The 16,738-nt window shown below is 33.1% G+C and overlaps 1 protein-coding gene across 7 annotated transcripts in view; it reads left to right on the top strand.

Moving 5' to 3' along the window:
- NBEA (neurobeachin) overlaps positions 1 to 16,738 on the top strand; it is a 620,064-nt gene that overhangs the window by 168,345 nt on the left and 434,981 nt on the right. For all 7 annotated transcript variants that reach the window (XM_032611436.1, XM_032611437.1, XM_032611439.1 and 4 more), the window contains exons 18-20: positions 8,544 to 8,652; positions 15,808 to 15,889; positions 16,145 to 16,268. In XM_032611436.1, coding sequence (XP_032467327.1) covers positions 8,544 to 8,652; positions 15,808 to 15,889; positions 16,145 to 16,268 — 315 coding nt within the window. The remainder of the gene's footprint in view (positions 1 to 8,543; positions 8,653 to 15,807; positions 15,890 to 16,144; positions 16,269 to 16,738) is intronic.

The following is a 16,738-nucleotide window of genomic DNA, read 5'->3' on the forward strand; positions in this document are numbered from 1 at the left end:
TACATACGTGGCATACATGGGGCCACCCAGGGGAATATGGGTAATCTTTGTACTTTCTGCTCGATTTTGCTGTGCACCTAAAACTACTCTGAAAAATAAAATCTGTTTAAAAGCATGTGTTGGGGGAGAAGCTGATAGGGAAATAAGAAACTAAAACAAAGTTTACTTGTTATTGGGCAGGGGGCAGTGTGAATGAGGAGGAAAGGGTATGAGTTGGGTTTGAAACTTCTCTGTATCTTTTTATGTCATCATTAGTTTTTACCCAGGTAAAAGTATTACATATTTTAAAAACTGAATAATAAAAGCTGGCAGGGCTTCCCTGGTGGCACAGTGGTTGAGAGTCCTTCTGCCGATGCAGGGGACACGGGTTCGTGACCCGGTCTGGGAGGATCCCACATGCCGCGGAGCGGCTGGACCCGTGAGCCATGGCCGCTGAGCCTGCGCGTCCAGAGCCTGTGCTCCGCTACGGGAGAGGCCACAACAGTGAGAGGCCTGCGTACCGCAAAAAAAAAAAAAAAAAAAAGTTGGCAGACTAATATTTAAATAGACCAAACTAAACTTTAAGGGAAAAAATTTAATGAAGCTAAAGAGGGGCATCATGTAATGAAAAAGGTATAATTCAACCAGGAAGGTAAAGCAATGTCATATTTATATATGCTCAACAGCATAGATGAGGTATCGAAAGCAAAACTGAGATTTGAAAGATAAATCAAAACAGTTTAGAGGTTTTAACGTATTGTTTTTAAAAGAGCCATCACAAACAAAGTATATATATATATATATATATATTTTTTTTTTTTTTTTTTTTTTTTTTTTTTTTTTTGCAGTACGTGGGCCTCCCACTGCTGTGGCCTCTCCTGTTGCGGAGCACAGGCTCCAGACGCGCAGGCTCAGCGGCCATGGCTCACGGGTCCAGCCGCTCTGCGGCATGTGGGATCTTCCCGGACCGGGGCACGAACCCGCGTCCCCTGCATCGGCAGGCGGACTCTCAACCACTGTGCCACCAGGGAAGCCCCAAAGTATAAATTTGAACCAAAAAAATCCATTGGCTTGATTAGCATATACGTTCTCCTCAAGAACAGACAAAACTCTTCAAATGAGGCCATAAAAATTGACTCCATAAATTTAAATAAATTATTATCATATAGATGACTTCTCACCCACAGTGTGATTAAACAAGAAACCAGTGATAAAAATCAAACTAAGAAAATGGGGATATACATATTTTAAATAACCATAACATGACATCATTGTGCAGATAATAAAATACTTAGAATCAAAAGATATTAAAATGTTTGCATATTTATACTTTTGAGAGTTGGCCTAAGTGGTATTGGAGGCAACTTACAGCTCTAAATATTACAGTAAATGAAGAAATATGTTTTGTCTTTTTTCCCTAGATTCTAAATGTTATGCTGAATGTAAGAGTACTTTAACATTAGGATATCTTTTAATATGGTCTACTTATTAACAAATTACAGAATAGCTATATAATCATAATAATAGGTACAAAAAACTTTTTGTAAAATTAATTACGCATTCATCATAAATATTCTTAGGAAACCACGAATATAAAATGATTTATTTTACCTGATAACATATATCTACCCAAAACTTAACACAGACCTATTTAGTGGTGAAATGTTAGAAATAATCCTTTGCATAACTAACAATTAATCAAAACCTGTTTTCACCACTCCTTTTCAACATCATGTTGAATAATATAATGACATTTATAGGACACTGTACCTAAAGACAGCAGAATTGTTTTCAAGCTTCATTTGCAACATTCTCCAGAATATAATATAGGTTGGGCTGTAGTACATAAAACAAGTTTCAGTAAATCTAAAAGAATTGAGGTCAAACTGTGTTCTTTGACTACAACAAAATTAAATTAGAAATCAACAAAAAAGAGATTTGAGAAATTTCTAGATAAATAGCACACTTCTAAATAACTCCTGGCTCTAAAAAGAAATCACAAAGAAAGGTAGAAAATAATTTGATTTGAATAAAAGCAAAACCACAACACATAACAATTTATTGAATCCTAATGCATTGCTGATGGGAATGTAAGATTCTCCAGCCGCGTTCCAAGAGGGTTTTCTAATTTCTTAAAAAATGTAGCGCTTATTATACGACCAGATATTTCTATATTTAGGTGTCTGCTCAGGAAAGATGATGTCATATGTTCACATCTAGACTTGTGCATGAATGTTCTTGGTACCGTTATTCATAATAGGCAAAAACTGGAGACTATCACAAATTCCACCAATTGGTGAATAAATAAATGACATATCATATGCCCATACGACGGAATACTATTGCACAATTGAAAGGAAATGAATTACTGATGCATACTGTGACATGAATGAGTTCCTAAAAACATTATGCTAAATGAAAGAAGCCAGATGCAAAAGACTATATATTGTATGATTCCATTTATATGAAATGTCCAGAATGCAGGTTGGTGGTCACATGGGGCTAGTGATGGAAGTGGGGATTGCCTGCAGGTGGGCACAAGGGAACTTTTTAGGGTGATGAAAATGTTCTAAAACTGGATAGTAGTGATGACTGCATGACTCTATAAGGTCTTTAAGAAAGCACTGGCTTGTACACTTATAAAATTTGTGGATTTTATGGTGTGTATATTATACCTCAATAAAGCTAATAAAAACTTGCAAAGCAAAATTTAAAGCTCTTAGCAAATGTAGAATAATAGTGTTATTGCCTTGGATTAAGGAAGGGTTTGTAAACTACTAAGTAAACATACATAAATCATCTAGGAAAAAGTTGATAAATGTGATCATTAAAATATAACATGTTTTAAAACCATAAAAAGTGAAAAGACGAGCCACAAAGTGAAAGATGATATTTGCAGTTTATTTGTAATACAGTGGGTTTGTATCCTGACCCTATGAAAAATCATGCAAACTAATAAGAAAAAGAAAAACCATTAGGAGAATGAAGAATATTAACAGTTCACTGAAGAGCAAACTTGATTTGGCTAATAAGCATATGGAAAGATACTCAACTTCGGTAGCAATCAAAAGTACAAAATTTAAAAGTTACCTTTAATACCCACTAGGGTGATAAGCTTTAAAATTTTTGACAGTATCAGGTGTTGGCAAGGATATGCATAAGAGACTTTCAGGTCACTGGTGGAGTTGTATAATTGTTACAATCACATTGGGGAACAATTTGGTAATTTTCAAAAAGATGAAGCTACTCTATGACTAATTATTAATTGTCTCTGTGACATGGAGACATTCATGTATGTGCATAAATGTTCAGTGTAACATCATTGGTAATAATGAAAAGTTGGAAACAACGTAAAAGAATATCAGTAGGATAACAGAAATGAATTTAGGTATATTCATACAATTGGATATATTCAACTTTGAAAATGAATTAACAAAAGTTAACTTTCATAAACCTAACATGAAGCAATAAAGCAAGTTGTAGAAGGATGTATAGTAGTGATATCATTTATCTAAACTTCAAAAATATGAAAAAATAAAATAATAAATAGTTTAGGAATAGGTACATATCTAATAAAAGTATAAAGACATGCATGGCTGTATAAAAGCAAATTCATGATATCGTTTACCCCAAAACATAGTGGAAAGGATGGGCTCATGGGCAGGTACCTAGAAGTGCTTATTTTTAATACTTTATTTCTTAAGTTGTAGTAATGGTGGCTACATGAGTATTTATTATATGATTTCCTTTCTTTTTAAAAAGTCAGATCTTAAGAAAATAAATGGGTAAGGAAAGGGATAACAGAAAAAGAATTCAGAACTTCGTTGGCATTATAGAAATCAGATGTGATCTGAAAGCACAAAATAGAATCAGTTGAACTTGAAGTTCAAAACAAAAGTTCAAAACAAAGCATTAGAAGACATTATACATTGATGAGAGGCACAGTTTACGTAGATGATGTTATGGTCATAAGCCTCAAAGCATCAAATATTGCATTCAAATATGTAAGGAAAACCATTAGAGATACTATAAGTAATTGATAAGAAGCAATAGTCTAGACAGTATTTCTCCTTCAGAATGGGGCCAATTGAATAGATAACATATAAAGATATAGAGAAATTGAGGATATATTCATAAAACTTGACTCAGTAGATATATGCTCAATCTTATATGCTTTAAAAATATACTTTATGGCTATAGGATATTTACTAAAATAAAAAATCATGTCCTTGACCATAAAGTAAACAATGTGGACACAGTAGAGATTTTACTGGCACCATTTTCTGACTGTAAGGTAATAAAATTAGAAATTAAAAAAAAATTGAGCAAAAAAAAAATTCAACTATTTAGAAATTAAGAAATGTTCCCAAAAACCTGCTAGTGAAGAGAAGATAATAAAATGAAAATAAGTTCTTTAAAATTATCTATTCATCATAGCAAAAACATACTCAGAAGTAAATACGTCCAATATTGAAGAATAAAGATAATGATAGGAATGTATACTCATATTGCAGCATTGATTAAAGGACAGCAGAGTAAGCTAGGAAGTACAAATTAATAAAGATGAAGACTAGCATCAAGAAAGAAAATAAAACAAAAACTGTTGAAGGGATCACTGACTACAAGAGTGATTTTATTGAAGGAATCAATAAAATGGATAAAACTTTTTCATATCTTGTTAATATAAAATGGAAAAATTTGGGAATGAAGAAGGGCCTTCAGAAGTATAGGCCAGATTATAGTAATTATAAGAAAATATGACAACATACAAGATGTTCACTTCTAGTCCTTGGTAATAACATCATTTTGCTACAAATATTTTTAAATACTTATTTTTTGGGTTCTTTATACATATACATACTACTTCTTGCATCAAATAAAAGGTGGGAAGAGTAAGATCACTAATAAACAAGGTAAAAGTACAGGTGCACAGAACATAATCCTGTTTTGCTTCAATAGTAATCACTATCTGATATTTCAACAGAACCATGCTATGGTCCTTTAGTTCATAGTTGTGTTTTGATACAATTTCTCATAAACACCGACAGATGCATGTATTATTGAGTTCCTATAGCTTATCCATTCTTAACCTCAAAGTAAAAGGCTGAAGAAATTTAGGTTAAAACCTCAAAATATTTTACAGTTCTCCTGATAGATTAAAGGAGTTTGAAAAGTATAATAGTGTCCATTGTTAGAATAACTAATGATTCTTAACTATAGAATAATATATAGAATAGTAGCCTAAAATGATCTTACTTTCAGTTCATTAGAAAGGAAATTGAAAATGTAAATAATATTTTAATGTATTTCCTGAAAATCATGAAAAAATTAATTAGCTGCAGTAAGGAAGAGCTATACCACGTAGCTTAATTGAAGGACTCAATTAGATAGATTTGTAATGAACTGAACTTATAAACCTAATGCAGTTTTGATAAAAATTCCAAGTTTTCTTTAAAAAATTTCAAAAATTGTTGTAAAGCTAACTCAGGTGAACAAACAAGTAAAAAGTCAGTGAAGATTAAAAAATAAGTATAATGAGTGTGTATTGTGATAAGTCTAGTAGACCTTATACTAAGAAATGAGCTAAAAAAAGAGGTGAATAGAAACCCCAGGTACACATGCTAATGTATGTATGTTTAGATATGAGGAACATTATTAAAATGTGAATTAATAATTAGCAGCAAAAAAAAAAAAAAAAAAAATTAGCAGCAAAAAACTGTTTAATTTATGAATTGAAGTCTTACCCCAAACCATGCTTCCTCTCTCATCTTTTCTCCCCAAGCCCTAATTTTTGCATTTGACTGTTTTATTATTATGATAATACATAGGATTGGTGAAACTGCTAGTAATTTGTACCTTGATGTTGGAGTATGAATGTACATATTTTTGGAGGTCACAAACTTCAAAGTCTCATAAAATAAAATTAAACTTAAAAGTTTTAACCTTATAATTTTCATTACAAGAATTTATCCTAAGGAAATGATCATGCCGAAGGATTTATGTAAAAGGACAAAGTTTTGTTTATGGTAGAAAAAAATTTGAACATAACATAAATGGCCAACAGTAGTGAATGGATAAATTATGCTACATTCTAGTTATAAACTATATTTAATAGCTGAAATTTTAAGACACAATATGTTGTTTTACAGGTGACAAGCTACAAATTATCTTATGTAGAATTATTTCCATTGTATTGATATTATCTATATCTATCTATCATATACTTAAGTGCAACGTAATTAGTCTGAAAGAACATCAACTGATATTTATAATGATTATCTCTGGGTTATAGAATTATGGGTTTTCTTTTTTTTCTTTGTCCTGTTCCAACATATTCTCTGAATTTGTTACAAGAAGTATTTTTTGGTCATCCCCCCCAAAATACTTGTTTTGTGAAGAAGGAAATTGGGGTGTGTTTTTAATGGAATGGTTAGTAAGCTAATAAATGTGTAATTTGTATGAGATTAAAAGGTTACTCTTTTAAAAAAATTGATTACACTCAATCCAAGTGGGCAGAAATCCTATAAAATTAAAAAGGTAAAGCAGCTAGGCACTAAAGTCTGAAGTCTATTTAGGTCTTAAACAGGTTCAAGTTGTTAGTTTCTCAAATACATACCCTAGTGAAGCCTTTCTGAACTGAATACATAGAGCTGGGTCTTTCATTAGAGGTCCTCTGGGAAACAAAATCATGTGATGTACAGGGCCAGCATGCCCATTTTATGCCTGAAATGATGGATGCCACTTTTGGCTATCTCTTGATTGCTATGAGACAGCATTTATTGGTGAGCATTGTTTCAAAGAAAACTGCAAGAGGAAGCTGACTCATCTTTTTCCTGGTATGTGCAGTATTCTTCAAGACCCCCTAAGAGGTAGAATTAAGCTGCTCTGTAAACATTTACTTTGGAGGAGGTAGTCAAGAGAGCATGAATTTCTTTAGTCGTTGAAATTATGGTGTCCCAGTTAAGGAATTACTCTAAATTCCAGATAGCCTAATTTAAATGACTTTTACCAGCTCCGTGTATCAAAGAGATATATCAAGAGATATACATTGGCATTTGTTTTTCTTGATTGGGAGCAAATGAAAGTGTCAGGCTTCCTTTCCTTAGGTGTGGCTGGAGTTGGAAGAGACTAAAGCCTTCCCCTTCATAATCCCAAAATATCCATCTGTCCTGTTATTTTTTTTTTTTTAAATGACCATTTGACTTTTCCCAGTCTTAAGTGTTTTACAAACGCAGCCATTAGACACTTGCCCTAGCTTCCTTTTGGATTTAGGTAATTGCTGTTTCCTTCTCTGGGCTGAGGAGGATTGGGTGAGGGGAAATAGCTGTCCTGCCTCTTTTGTTGTGCAGCGTGAAGCTTGAAGGCTGATGTTAGAAGAGAGGATTTCCAGGTGAGTGGTGCCCAGATAAATGGCTCATTATTTGATTTGTGCACTAATTAAGGTAGCAATAGCTCCTGTAATAAACAGTGAAGTTTTAGTAACTTACCAAACTAGTAGTTTCTTTCTTATTCACTTAAAATCCAAATGGGTATCCTCAGCAGTTGATTTTCTTCAGGCTGTGCTTTAGAGACCCAGGCTGCTGCTTTCATCTAGTACCTCTGAGTCTTCATCGTAAGGCTCCTGTGTTGCTGCCTTGAGGAAGAGCATGGAAGAGTACATGAGTGTTTTTTCTGTAGCCCAGGCCTAAAAATGATCCACAACTTTTCTTCTCGGGTTCCATTGGCTAGAACTCAGTGGCCACACATAGCTGTAAGAGAGGCTGGAATTATAGTATAGCTGTGGGCTCAAGAAGAAAGGAACAAAAGTTTGGTGATTACCTAATCAGTTTGTGTTATAGTTGCCAAATCCACACAGGGAACAATAGAAAATCAAGGTAAGAAATGAAATACTGAGCGTTGGGGGCCAAGAAGTTCCAGATCTTGACTTCTAAGAAAGTGACATGAATGAAAGGCATGTAGTAATTCCCTGGGCTAGAGCTAAGTGTTCCAGGAGGACTTTAATAGAGCTTTCTATTCTAAGTATGGATTTCGTAGGGGAGCAGTTAAATGGGTCAACAGTTAAATGAGCCACAGATACAAGCAGTAATGAGTTCCCTTTACTGCTGTCGAATTATTTTGCTTTCTATTCAGTTTTAACCATACTTACAAATTTTTGTTATTAAAGTTTTACATAGATTATTTCATAGACTTTAGACAGAAAGGATTTGAAAATTCTGTTGTTGTCTCTGTGTTAAGGGAAACTAATAATTTAACCTAAGAAAATAACTCCTAACTAGCTATTAGAAATTTGAAAATTATAGCTGTCAACATTTATACACTGTTTTATAATTTGTATACTTAATGTTTTAGTTTGTGTGGACATTTTGAGAAGTGTTTAAATAGTAGTCTTGGTATTTTAGAAGACAGCTATGCTATAAATTGTGATTTAGTAGATGGAAGTTAGTAAACATTACTTATGTAATTCTGTATCTGCTTATAGATTTTACTGCTTATCCTAACATCATGTGATTAGAAAATCCAGTGTGTTTCCTAGTATGATATTTTTTTTGCCCCTGTTTCTCCAGGAGAAAAGTTGAAATTATGCATACCCACAGTCTTTTTACTCTTCTTGGAGAGAGGCTGATGTTGCATACAAACACTGTGACTGTCACCACGTACAACACACTTTATGAGGTAAAAACTTAAATGTGTGATGCTAATTTTAAATGTATGCAGTGGAAACCCTCTGTGATTGGAATAGCAGTTGGTCAGTTAATCTAAAAAGGCAGGAATCCTTAAAAAAAAAAAAAAAAGATGAACACATACTTACATTTTAAAATTTTTGTTTAAAACATATCCATGTACATTTATTTGCCAATCTTCTTACGTTGGGCCTAGGCATTTTCTTTGAGTATGGGTTGGCTGATGGGCTTTGCACAGTTTTTCTCACATAAATCACACCCATTATGCATTATTTATTCATTCTTTCCCTCCCCTTACCCTCCCCGCTTTTCCCTCTCTGTCTCTGATATGTAGCAACTACTAACATTAACCTAGAGTTGAGACTGGGATAAAATGTAGGTAAGAATTATTTGTAAAAATGGTATCTGGAGAAATTTTAGATCCCATCATCTCAATTCAGAAATCATTTTCTTAATTATTTCTAACAGATGGCCATACAAATTGGGTTCATTATTTTCTGTGAAATGTGTGTACTACCTCATTTTAAATACCAGTAAAATATTAGGAATATTCTCTTATATTAACCTTCATTTTACTTTCCTGCAGCTAATTTTCAGAGGTCCTACTTCTTTTCTCTAGTGCAAAGATTAGCAAACTATAAGCACCTGTCTTTGTAGGGCCTTGAGCTAAGGATTGTTTTTATGTTTTTAAATGGTTGAAAGTAATCGAAAGAAAAATAATGTATGACATGTAAGCCTTATATGAAATTTAGATTTCAGTGTCCATAAATAGTTCTGTAGGAACATAGCCATGCTCATTCCCTTACATATTGCCAATGGCTGCTTTTGCATTATAGTAGCTGAGTTGAGTACTTGCAACAGAGAACGTTTGTCATCTTTACATTGTTGCTCGGTACAATGCAGTAATTGGACAGTGTTTCACGTACCACCTGTATTGCCCAACCTAATATATATTTTTTAATAACAGTGTATATCCATCATGTCAAAACAAGAGAAAAGTGGACTTCACATCTCACACTTTAACATATACTGGAGCGTGGGTTATTTTGTTATAGATGTAGATAGCAAAACATTGTGACTGTTAATACAAGGAGACTCTAGTTGTGCAAAAAGCCATAGCAAATGTAAGTTTCAACATACGAATTTTGGGGGGCACAACAAACATTCAGTTTATAGTAGCAGGCTATATACGCTCTCTGTTGCAACTGCTCAGCTCTGCAGTTGTGGCTCAGAAGTGGCCATAGAAAATATGAATCAGATGAGTGTGGCTGTCTAATAAAACTGTACTTACAAAACGGTAGGCTGGATTTGACCTACAGGGCATAATTTTTTTACCTCTGTTTTTATATTCTCATCAGTAAATTTAAGAGTTGTTGCCCTTTAAATAAGGCTACTTTGTCTTTTTCATCTAAGCTTAATTTTCCTACTTTGTGTCGGTCATTCTTCAAATTACATGATTTGTAAACTTTACGCTCCAGAGTGCTGCTTTTTTAAAATTATAGTAATATTTTAGTATTGCTCCAATATTTTGCCTACAGAACTGAATAAGCACTAATAGAGAGGCCTATCCTATGCAGAGCATCTTTATTCTGATATTATTATATTTCCCTAATAATAGTAACTGCCTTTTTTGAGTACTTCCTATCATAATCCCCTTGGTAAGTACTTTACATACATTATCTCAAATCTTTACAATATTGCTATGAAGCTGGTATTTTTATTGCCTTTTTAAACAGACAAACTGAGGCTCACAGGTTAAATAATTTGCTCTATGTCATACCACTAATAAATGGTCATAAAATAGGCATTTCTCATAGTATATGTACGTAAGGCAAAAAATATCAGAATCTACCTTCAGCTGACAGTATTAAAGTCCTCCTCTGAATCAAAACTTTGCTGCCATATCAGATTAGGGTTCTGAATCTTAGTGTCAAATACTGATTAACTTGTATCTTTTTTTTTTTAAAACGTTTTTATTGGAGTATAATTGCTTTACAATGGTGTGTTAGTTTCTGCTTTATAACAAAGTGAATCAGTTATACATATATCCCCATATCTCTTCCCTCTTGGTTTAACTTGTATCTTTACCTTGGTTTTCTTACCTACTAATTGCTCTGGTCAATAATGCCTGTATATGTTTTTTAATCATTCTCTTTCCTCCACAAATTTCTGACCCTTGCTTGTTTTGACCTATTAGTGTTAATAGAGTAGAAAGTCTTTGTAGTCAATGAAACCTTACATTAAAATAAAAGTTCCACATAACATTATATGTTGAATTTGAAAGATCATCATGTGCTTGTAACCTTAAAATAAAATGTCCCATGTATATATACCTGCACATGTCATTCTCCTCGTCTTCCTGAAAAGTGGCTCAGCGGCAAGTGCAGCAGCGTCTGTACCACCATCTACGTTCATCGGCACTCTCTCAGTGTCCGGATTTTATCTCTGATTCCATAACTTAGGTGGAGAAAGTCAGGGGAAGTGTGGATCTTCTGATACTGGACGTTGGATATTGGATGTTGCAGAGATTTGGAAATAATGAAGGAACTAACTTTCAGGGCCTCCATCTGACCAATTTGGCAATAATGTAGGCTTTCAAAGTAGAAAAATAATCATGGTTCATTGGAATGAAGGGCCCTGAGTCAAGTATGATACTCTAAAAAGAAAAGTTAAGTGTACAAAAGGTCAAAAAAGAAAGATGGTTGCGGTATGATTGTTTAGCACTGTTGATTCCACAAAAAAGTAGAAAAGGACTTAAACAGATGGTTTACTACTACTAACAAATCAAATTGTAATATCAGTGACAGGATGGTGGATGACTAATTCTAGATCACCAAAGTTTAAAGACTGCATCATTTTGGAGAGTGGCATCTGGTTGTAAAAAATTTAAAACTCATCCCCAATGACCCCCCACCCCGCCAAAAAAAATGAAAACTCAAGTGATAGGTTCAAACTTAAATTCTCATCAAATAGTAAGTGAAATTTAACTAAAGAAAGAAAACTCAACTAACTTGAGTTTGATTTACTATGTGAGCATCAACCAAGGCCTGTACCCCTAGCAAGAATTAGTTGGTTGATAACCTGCAGTTTGAAAGCTCATTTTATCTTCATTTTCTTTTTTGGTTTGAGGAAATGACGTTAACTCCAAGCATTGTATCAGAACACATATTACTACAACTGTAGAAAGGTATAAATCAAGTACAGCGATAATAAAGAACTCTGTCAAACCTACCATACTGATAAATGATATTTTAGAATGTGTGGTTTTCACAAAGTGTTTGGAAGTTCAGTTATTGTAAAGATTATGTCACTGTGATCTTTAAAATTCTAAATCTGATAAGATGCCTATGATAAAATAAACAGTAAATATTAAAGGACAAAGTAATTTAGAGTTTTTAGCAGGATATGTCAGACAACATTGCATAAGCTTTGAAGATCTAAAAATCTATTTAAATTATTCTAAAAACAAACAAAAAATTTAATTGAAAAAACATCCCTATCTCCTAGTTTCCTGAGGTGAATTTATTCTTATAGATCATATAATGAAATGAGTTGGCTTTAATGAATCCTCTTTGAAATTACTCAAGGCTATTCTTTATACAAATATTTTTTTGAGAATTATAATATTTGTAAAATTTGTATCTTACATTTTATTTGCTTTATTTTTACTTTGTTACTCCATCTCTAAATTATGGATTATTATGTTTTCTTAATGATTTGTAGCACTTCCTAATACACTTAAATTTTTTTGTTAGATTGTAGAATATGTCTCCTAAAGACAAAACTAGATTTTTCTATTTAATATACTTGTAGATCTGTCTGAACAACAATATATGATTATTGATCCAATGCTTTTTTTAAATATTGTGATATTAATTTTACTTTGTAGGTTTGGATTTACTATTTCTCTTTACATACTATTCCTATAATTCAGTTCAACACTTACCGTAGACAGAGGGAGTCAGGTATGGGATCTTGTCGTCTGAAGAGCTGTTTCCCATGGAAATAATGAACTGATTTTTTTAATGTATATTTTTTACTTTACCTTTTTCAGTAAGGGTATAACATTACTGGACACAGTTTTTTTTACAAAGGGGTAGTAACTTTAAAACCTTTAAGTATCTCATAATAAAACATTTTTTTCAAAATTATAGAATCTTATGTGTAGGTAGTATGTTAAATATCATCTTATTCAAATATTCTTTTCACAGATAAAGAAACCAAGAGTCAAAAAAGTAGTAGAGCTTGTCCAAACTGTATAAATACAAAGGTTTTCTGACCCCCTGAATATCTACAGCGGCAGTTGGATGTAACAGTGGGGTTAATAGTTTGCCATTTTAAGAAGTAAACCAGTACTATTCCTGTCTCATAAGTCGAGCCTACTAATCCAAAATGATTTATTCTTGATAAGTCCGGGAAGTCAGTAGGTCAGAGAGGAAGCTCCAGTAGCTCCTGCTTAAGCCTAAAGTCTTTCTGTGACCCATGAATTACGAGATAATACCATTTATAAAATAATGTTTAAATGTATAATGCTGGACTCAGATCTGTGTCCATAAATAGCATATTTATCAAGTTACCTCCATGATTTAATTCATTGTTTCCCAGCCCTGTCCAATATGATAGCCACTAGTCACATTTGGCTATTGAGCTTGTGTGAATTGAGATGTGTTATAAGGGTTAAATACACATTGGATTTCATGTCCGTATCTGGCTCTGAACCCTCCATCCTATTTTGTTATGGTGCGGGGACAGGGTTAATTTCCTATGCATGTCTCTAACCAAGTCCAGTCAAACTTCATGGCCCATCTTGAATCCTATCCTTTCATTAAGTGTTTACATCTACATTCATCTCTCCTTGTCTTCTTATTTATTTCCCTCCCCCTCTTTTAAAACTCACATAGGTTCTATTTTTTTTTTAAACATCTTTATTGGAGTATAATTGCTTTACAATGGTGTGTTAGTTTCTGCTTTATAATGAAGTGAATCAGTTATACATATACATATGTTCCCATATCTCTTCCCTCTTGCATCTCTCTCCCTCCCACCCTCCCTATCCCACCTCTCCAGGCGGTCACAAAACACTGATCTCCCTGTACTATGCGGCTGCTTCCCGCTAGCTATTTTACGTTTGGTAGTGTGTATATGTCCATGCCACTCTCTCACTTTGTCACAGCTTACCCTTCCCCCTCCCCATATCCTCAAGTCCATGCTCTAGTAGGTCTGTGTCTTTATTCAGATTGAGCCTGTCTCCTCAATATTGATTAAATAATTTTTTCTAGAAATATAGTTCTATCTAGCAACTATGTTTCCCATTTCAAACATGTAGCAGAATGTTGGCACATAACTGGTTCTTATAAATACATGCTGAATTGAATTTCCAAATATATTTTTGTAATTAAACTCATATTTATATAAACTATGACATATAGTTTTCAAAACACTTTTACATATAGAGCCCTATTTGATCCTCCTACTAGCTTTATTAGATAGGCAAGGCAGTTATTACCCTCATTCTTAGATGATCAAATAGGGGTTTAAAAGGACAACAATATAAAACTGAAGGTTCTTTGAGATAAATTTTGTTTTCTGTACAATGAGCTTTCTCCTTTTTGGGGTGAAAAAGTTTTGACAGTTCTGTATCATGGAAGAGTATGGCATAGTCTTTTCCAAGCTTGTCTGCAGTTGTTTTGAATCTCTGCATTTGTAACCAGAATTCTTGGGATCTTGATGACTGGGCTGTAGGTCTACACCAGGACTTTTCAGGCAGGTTGGTGTGAAAACTCCTTGTAGGCATATACCAACCACTGATTGTTCTTTGGCATATGGTTTTCAAAGATATTTTTATCCCTTTTGTCAGGTCCAACTGATGAGTAGTGCATGTCTCTAGTGCTCTGTTCAGAAAATTCTGAGGCACTGTTTAAACAAGGAAGTGTTTGTTTCAGTAAAAGTATGGCAGTGAAGAAAGGGGTATTTGTGCCCTTTATTTATCATTTTAATAATAGTAGGTTAGTTTTTATTTCAAGTCAATACCTTTTTGATATACATTCTTAATACACCTAAGTAAATGTCCTTCCTTTTTTTTTTTTTTTTTTAAGTCTGAGCAGAAAGGTAAGAAAAATGCCACTGCTGGATGTCATGATCTTTTTCTAATCTGAAAGGATCATACCTGTCTCTTGATTAATTTACTCTCCATCCCCAACTTTTTCACAAGTAGCTATGTACAACTAAGCCTCAACTAAGTTTTATAGTCTCCTCAAAGATTTTGTATCTTACTTCCGGTTAAACTATTTAAAAAGTTTCATTCAGAACTTAGCATGTTAACCTACACAGGAAGTTAAATCATAATATAAAATGATATCTTTATTAAGTATAATCTCATTGGATTTTTAATATATGGAAAAATAGAGGTAAACACAGGCTGTATAGCCTGAAATACAGTAAAGAGTCATATATCCATATTTTATATATAATTAAGTTATTCATTCTTAAATGTAACAAATGTTTATTGACTGCTGGCAGTGTGTTAGGCACTTTGCTAATTGCTAGGAATGTAACAGTGAAAAAGATGTATAAGAATCCTGTACTCATAGAGCCTGGGTGTTGGTGGAAAAATTAGTAAATGGTTTAGAGTCTGTCTTTCCTTTATTTGGTCAACTTTTGTCATTTTTTGTTATTTGAAAGAAGTTTAAAAAAAAACTCATTGGTAAATGACAATGAGCCACATTTTTTATAAAGATTTTTCCCATATCACACTTCACTTGACGTTATTAGGACCCAGGCTCAGACATTATTTTCTTAGTTTTTTTTTTAATTAATGATGAAATAACAGTCAAATGTTTACAGTTCACAACTTAAAAGTATTAAAGATGTACACTGAAAAGTGATTTCAAACAGAGTTAATTCTTGGAGCTCCTAATTAATCTTTCCTTCTATAGATATTGGTCCTGGTTTTTTCTTTATCTGTAAAAATCTGAAGACTATAGAATTAAAGAGTTTAGAAGTATGTGGAATTCACTAGAAGACCCTTAGAAGAGATGCTTCTTTTGATTTGAACAAATTGACATTTTTTTTTTGCAGAGTCTTTGTATATCTATAATTTGCAATTATAATTTATTTCTAAATGAAATTCAAATTCTTCATCTTTCAGATTTTGACAGAGCAAGTATGTACTCAAGTTGTACACAAACCACATCCAGAGCCAGATTCTACAGTGAAAATTCAGAATCCAAGTGAGCAAACCAGCAGTTCTTTATTGTAATGCAGTAGTAACATGTAACATGGTAACATGTGAAAATAAATCAAAACTAAATCAGAACTTTTGCTAACCACCTCAGTCGGTATGGCGTTCACATAGTTTCATTTATGACACTTACAACTCACCTACCATTGTGCTAAGCATTTAGTAGAAAATCAGTAAATAGTTTTTGAGCAGAAGATATGATGTAGTTATAAATCTTTACTATAACTTTTTTGTTCATTTGCAGTGATTCTTAAGGTGGTGGCAACTTTGTTAAAAAACTCTACACCAAGTGCAGAACTGATGGAAGTTCGTCGTTTGTTTTTATCTGATATGATAAAACTTTTCAGTAACAGCCGGGAGAATAGAAGGTGAGCAGTTTGAATACTATAACAAAACTTTATTTCCTAACTAATCTTATTTTCTCTCCTTTATTTTCAGTCTCTTTCAAAGAAAAAATTTTCAAATCTTTCCTATTTTGCTAAATACTTTCAATCATTAGAAAAGGCATTTGTTTCTTTTATATAATCTGCATACTTTTATTTATTTTTATATGATTTTATTTAACTTTATGGTTATTATATTTTAACTGTATATATAAACATAAATATCCAAAAATCCTTATTTAAAATATACCATCCCTTTTCCTGATAACTGTCTACTACCAACAGTAGTTTAAATGTAATGATGTTGGATTTGCTGAGATCATCTATGCTTTTCTCAGCTTGGTCTGATAACTGATTATTGTCATGCATTCTAAAGCTGGTTAGCTAGGACATGGGGTACAGTATGAAGCCGTGGTTGCTGCATGAGTCTTAAATTTAACAACTACTGATTGAAT

Source organism: Phocoena sinus, chromosome 18, assembly GCF_008692025.1.
Source record: "Phocoena sinus isolate mPhoSin1 chromosome 18, mPhoSin1.pri, whole genome shotgun sequence".
NCBI lineage: Eukaryota > Metazoa > Chordata > Mammalia > Artiodactyla > Phocoenidae > Phocoena > Phocoena sinus.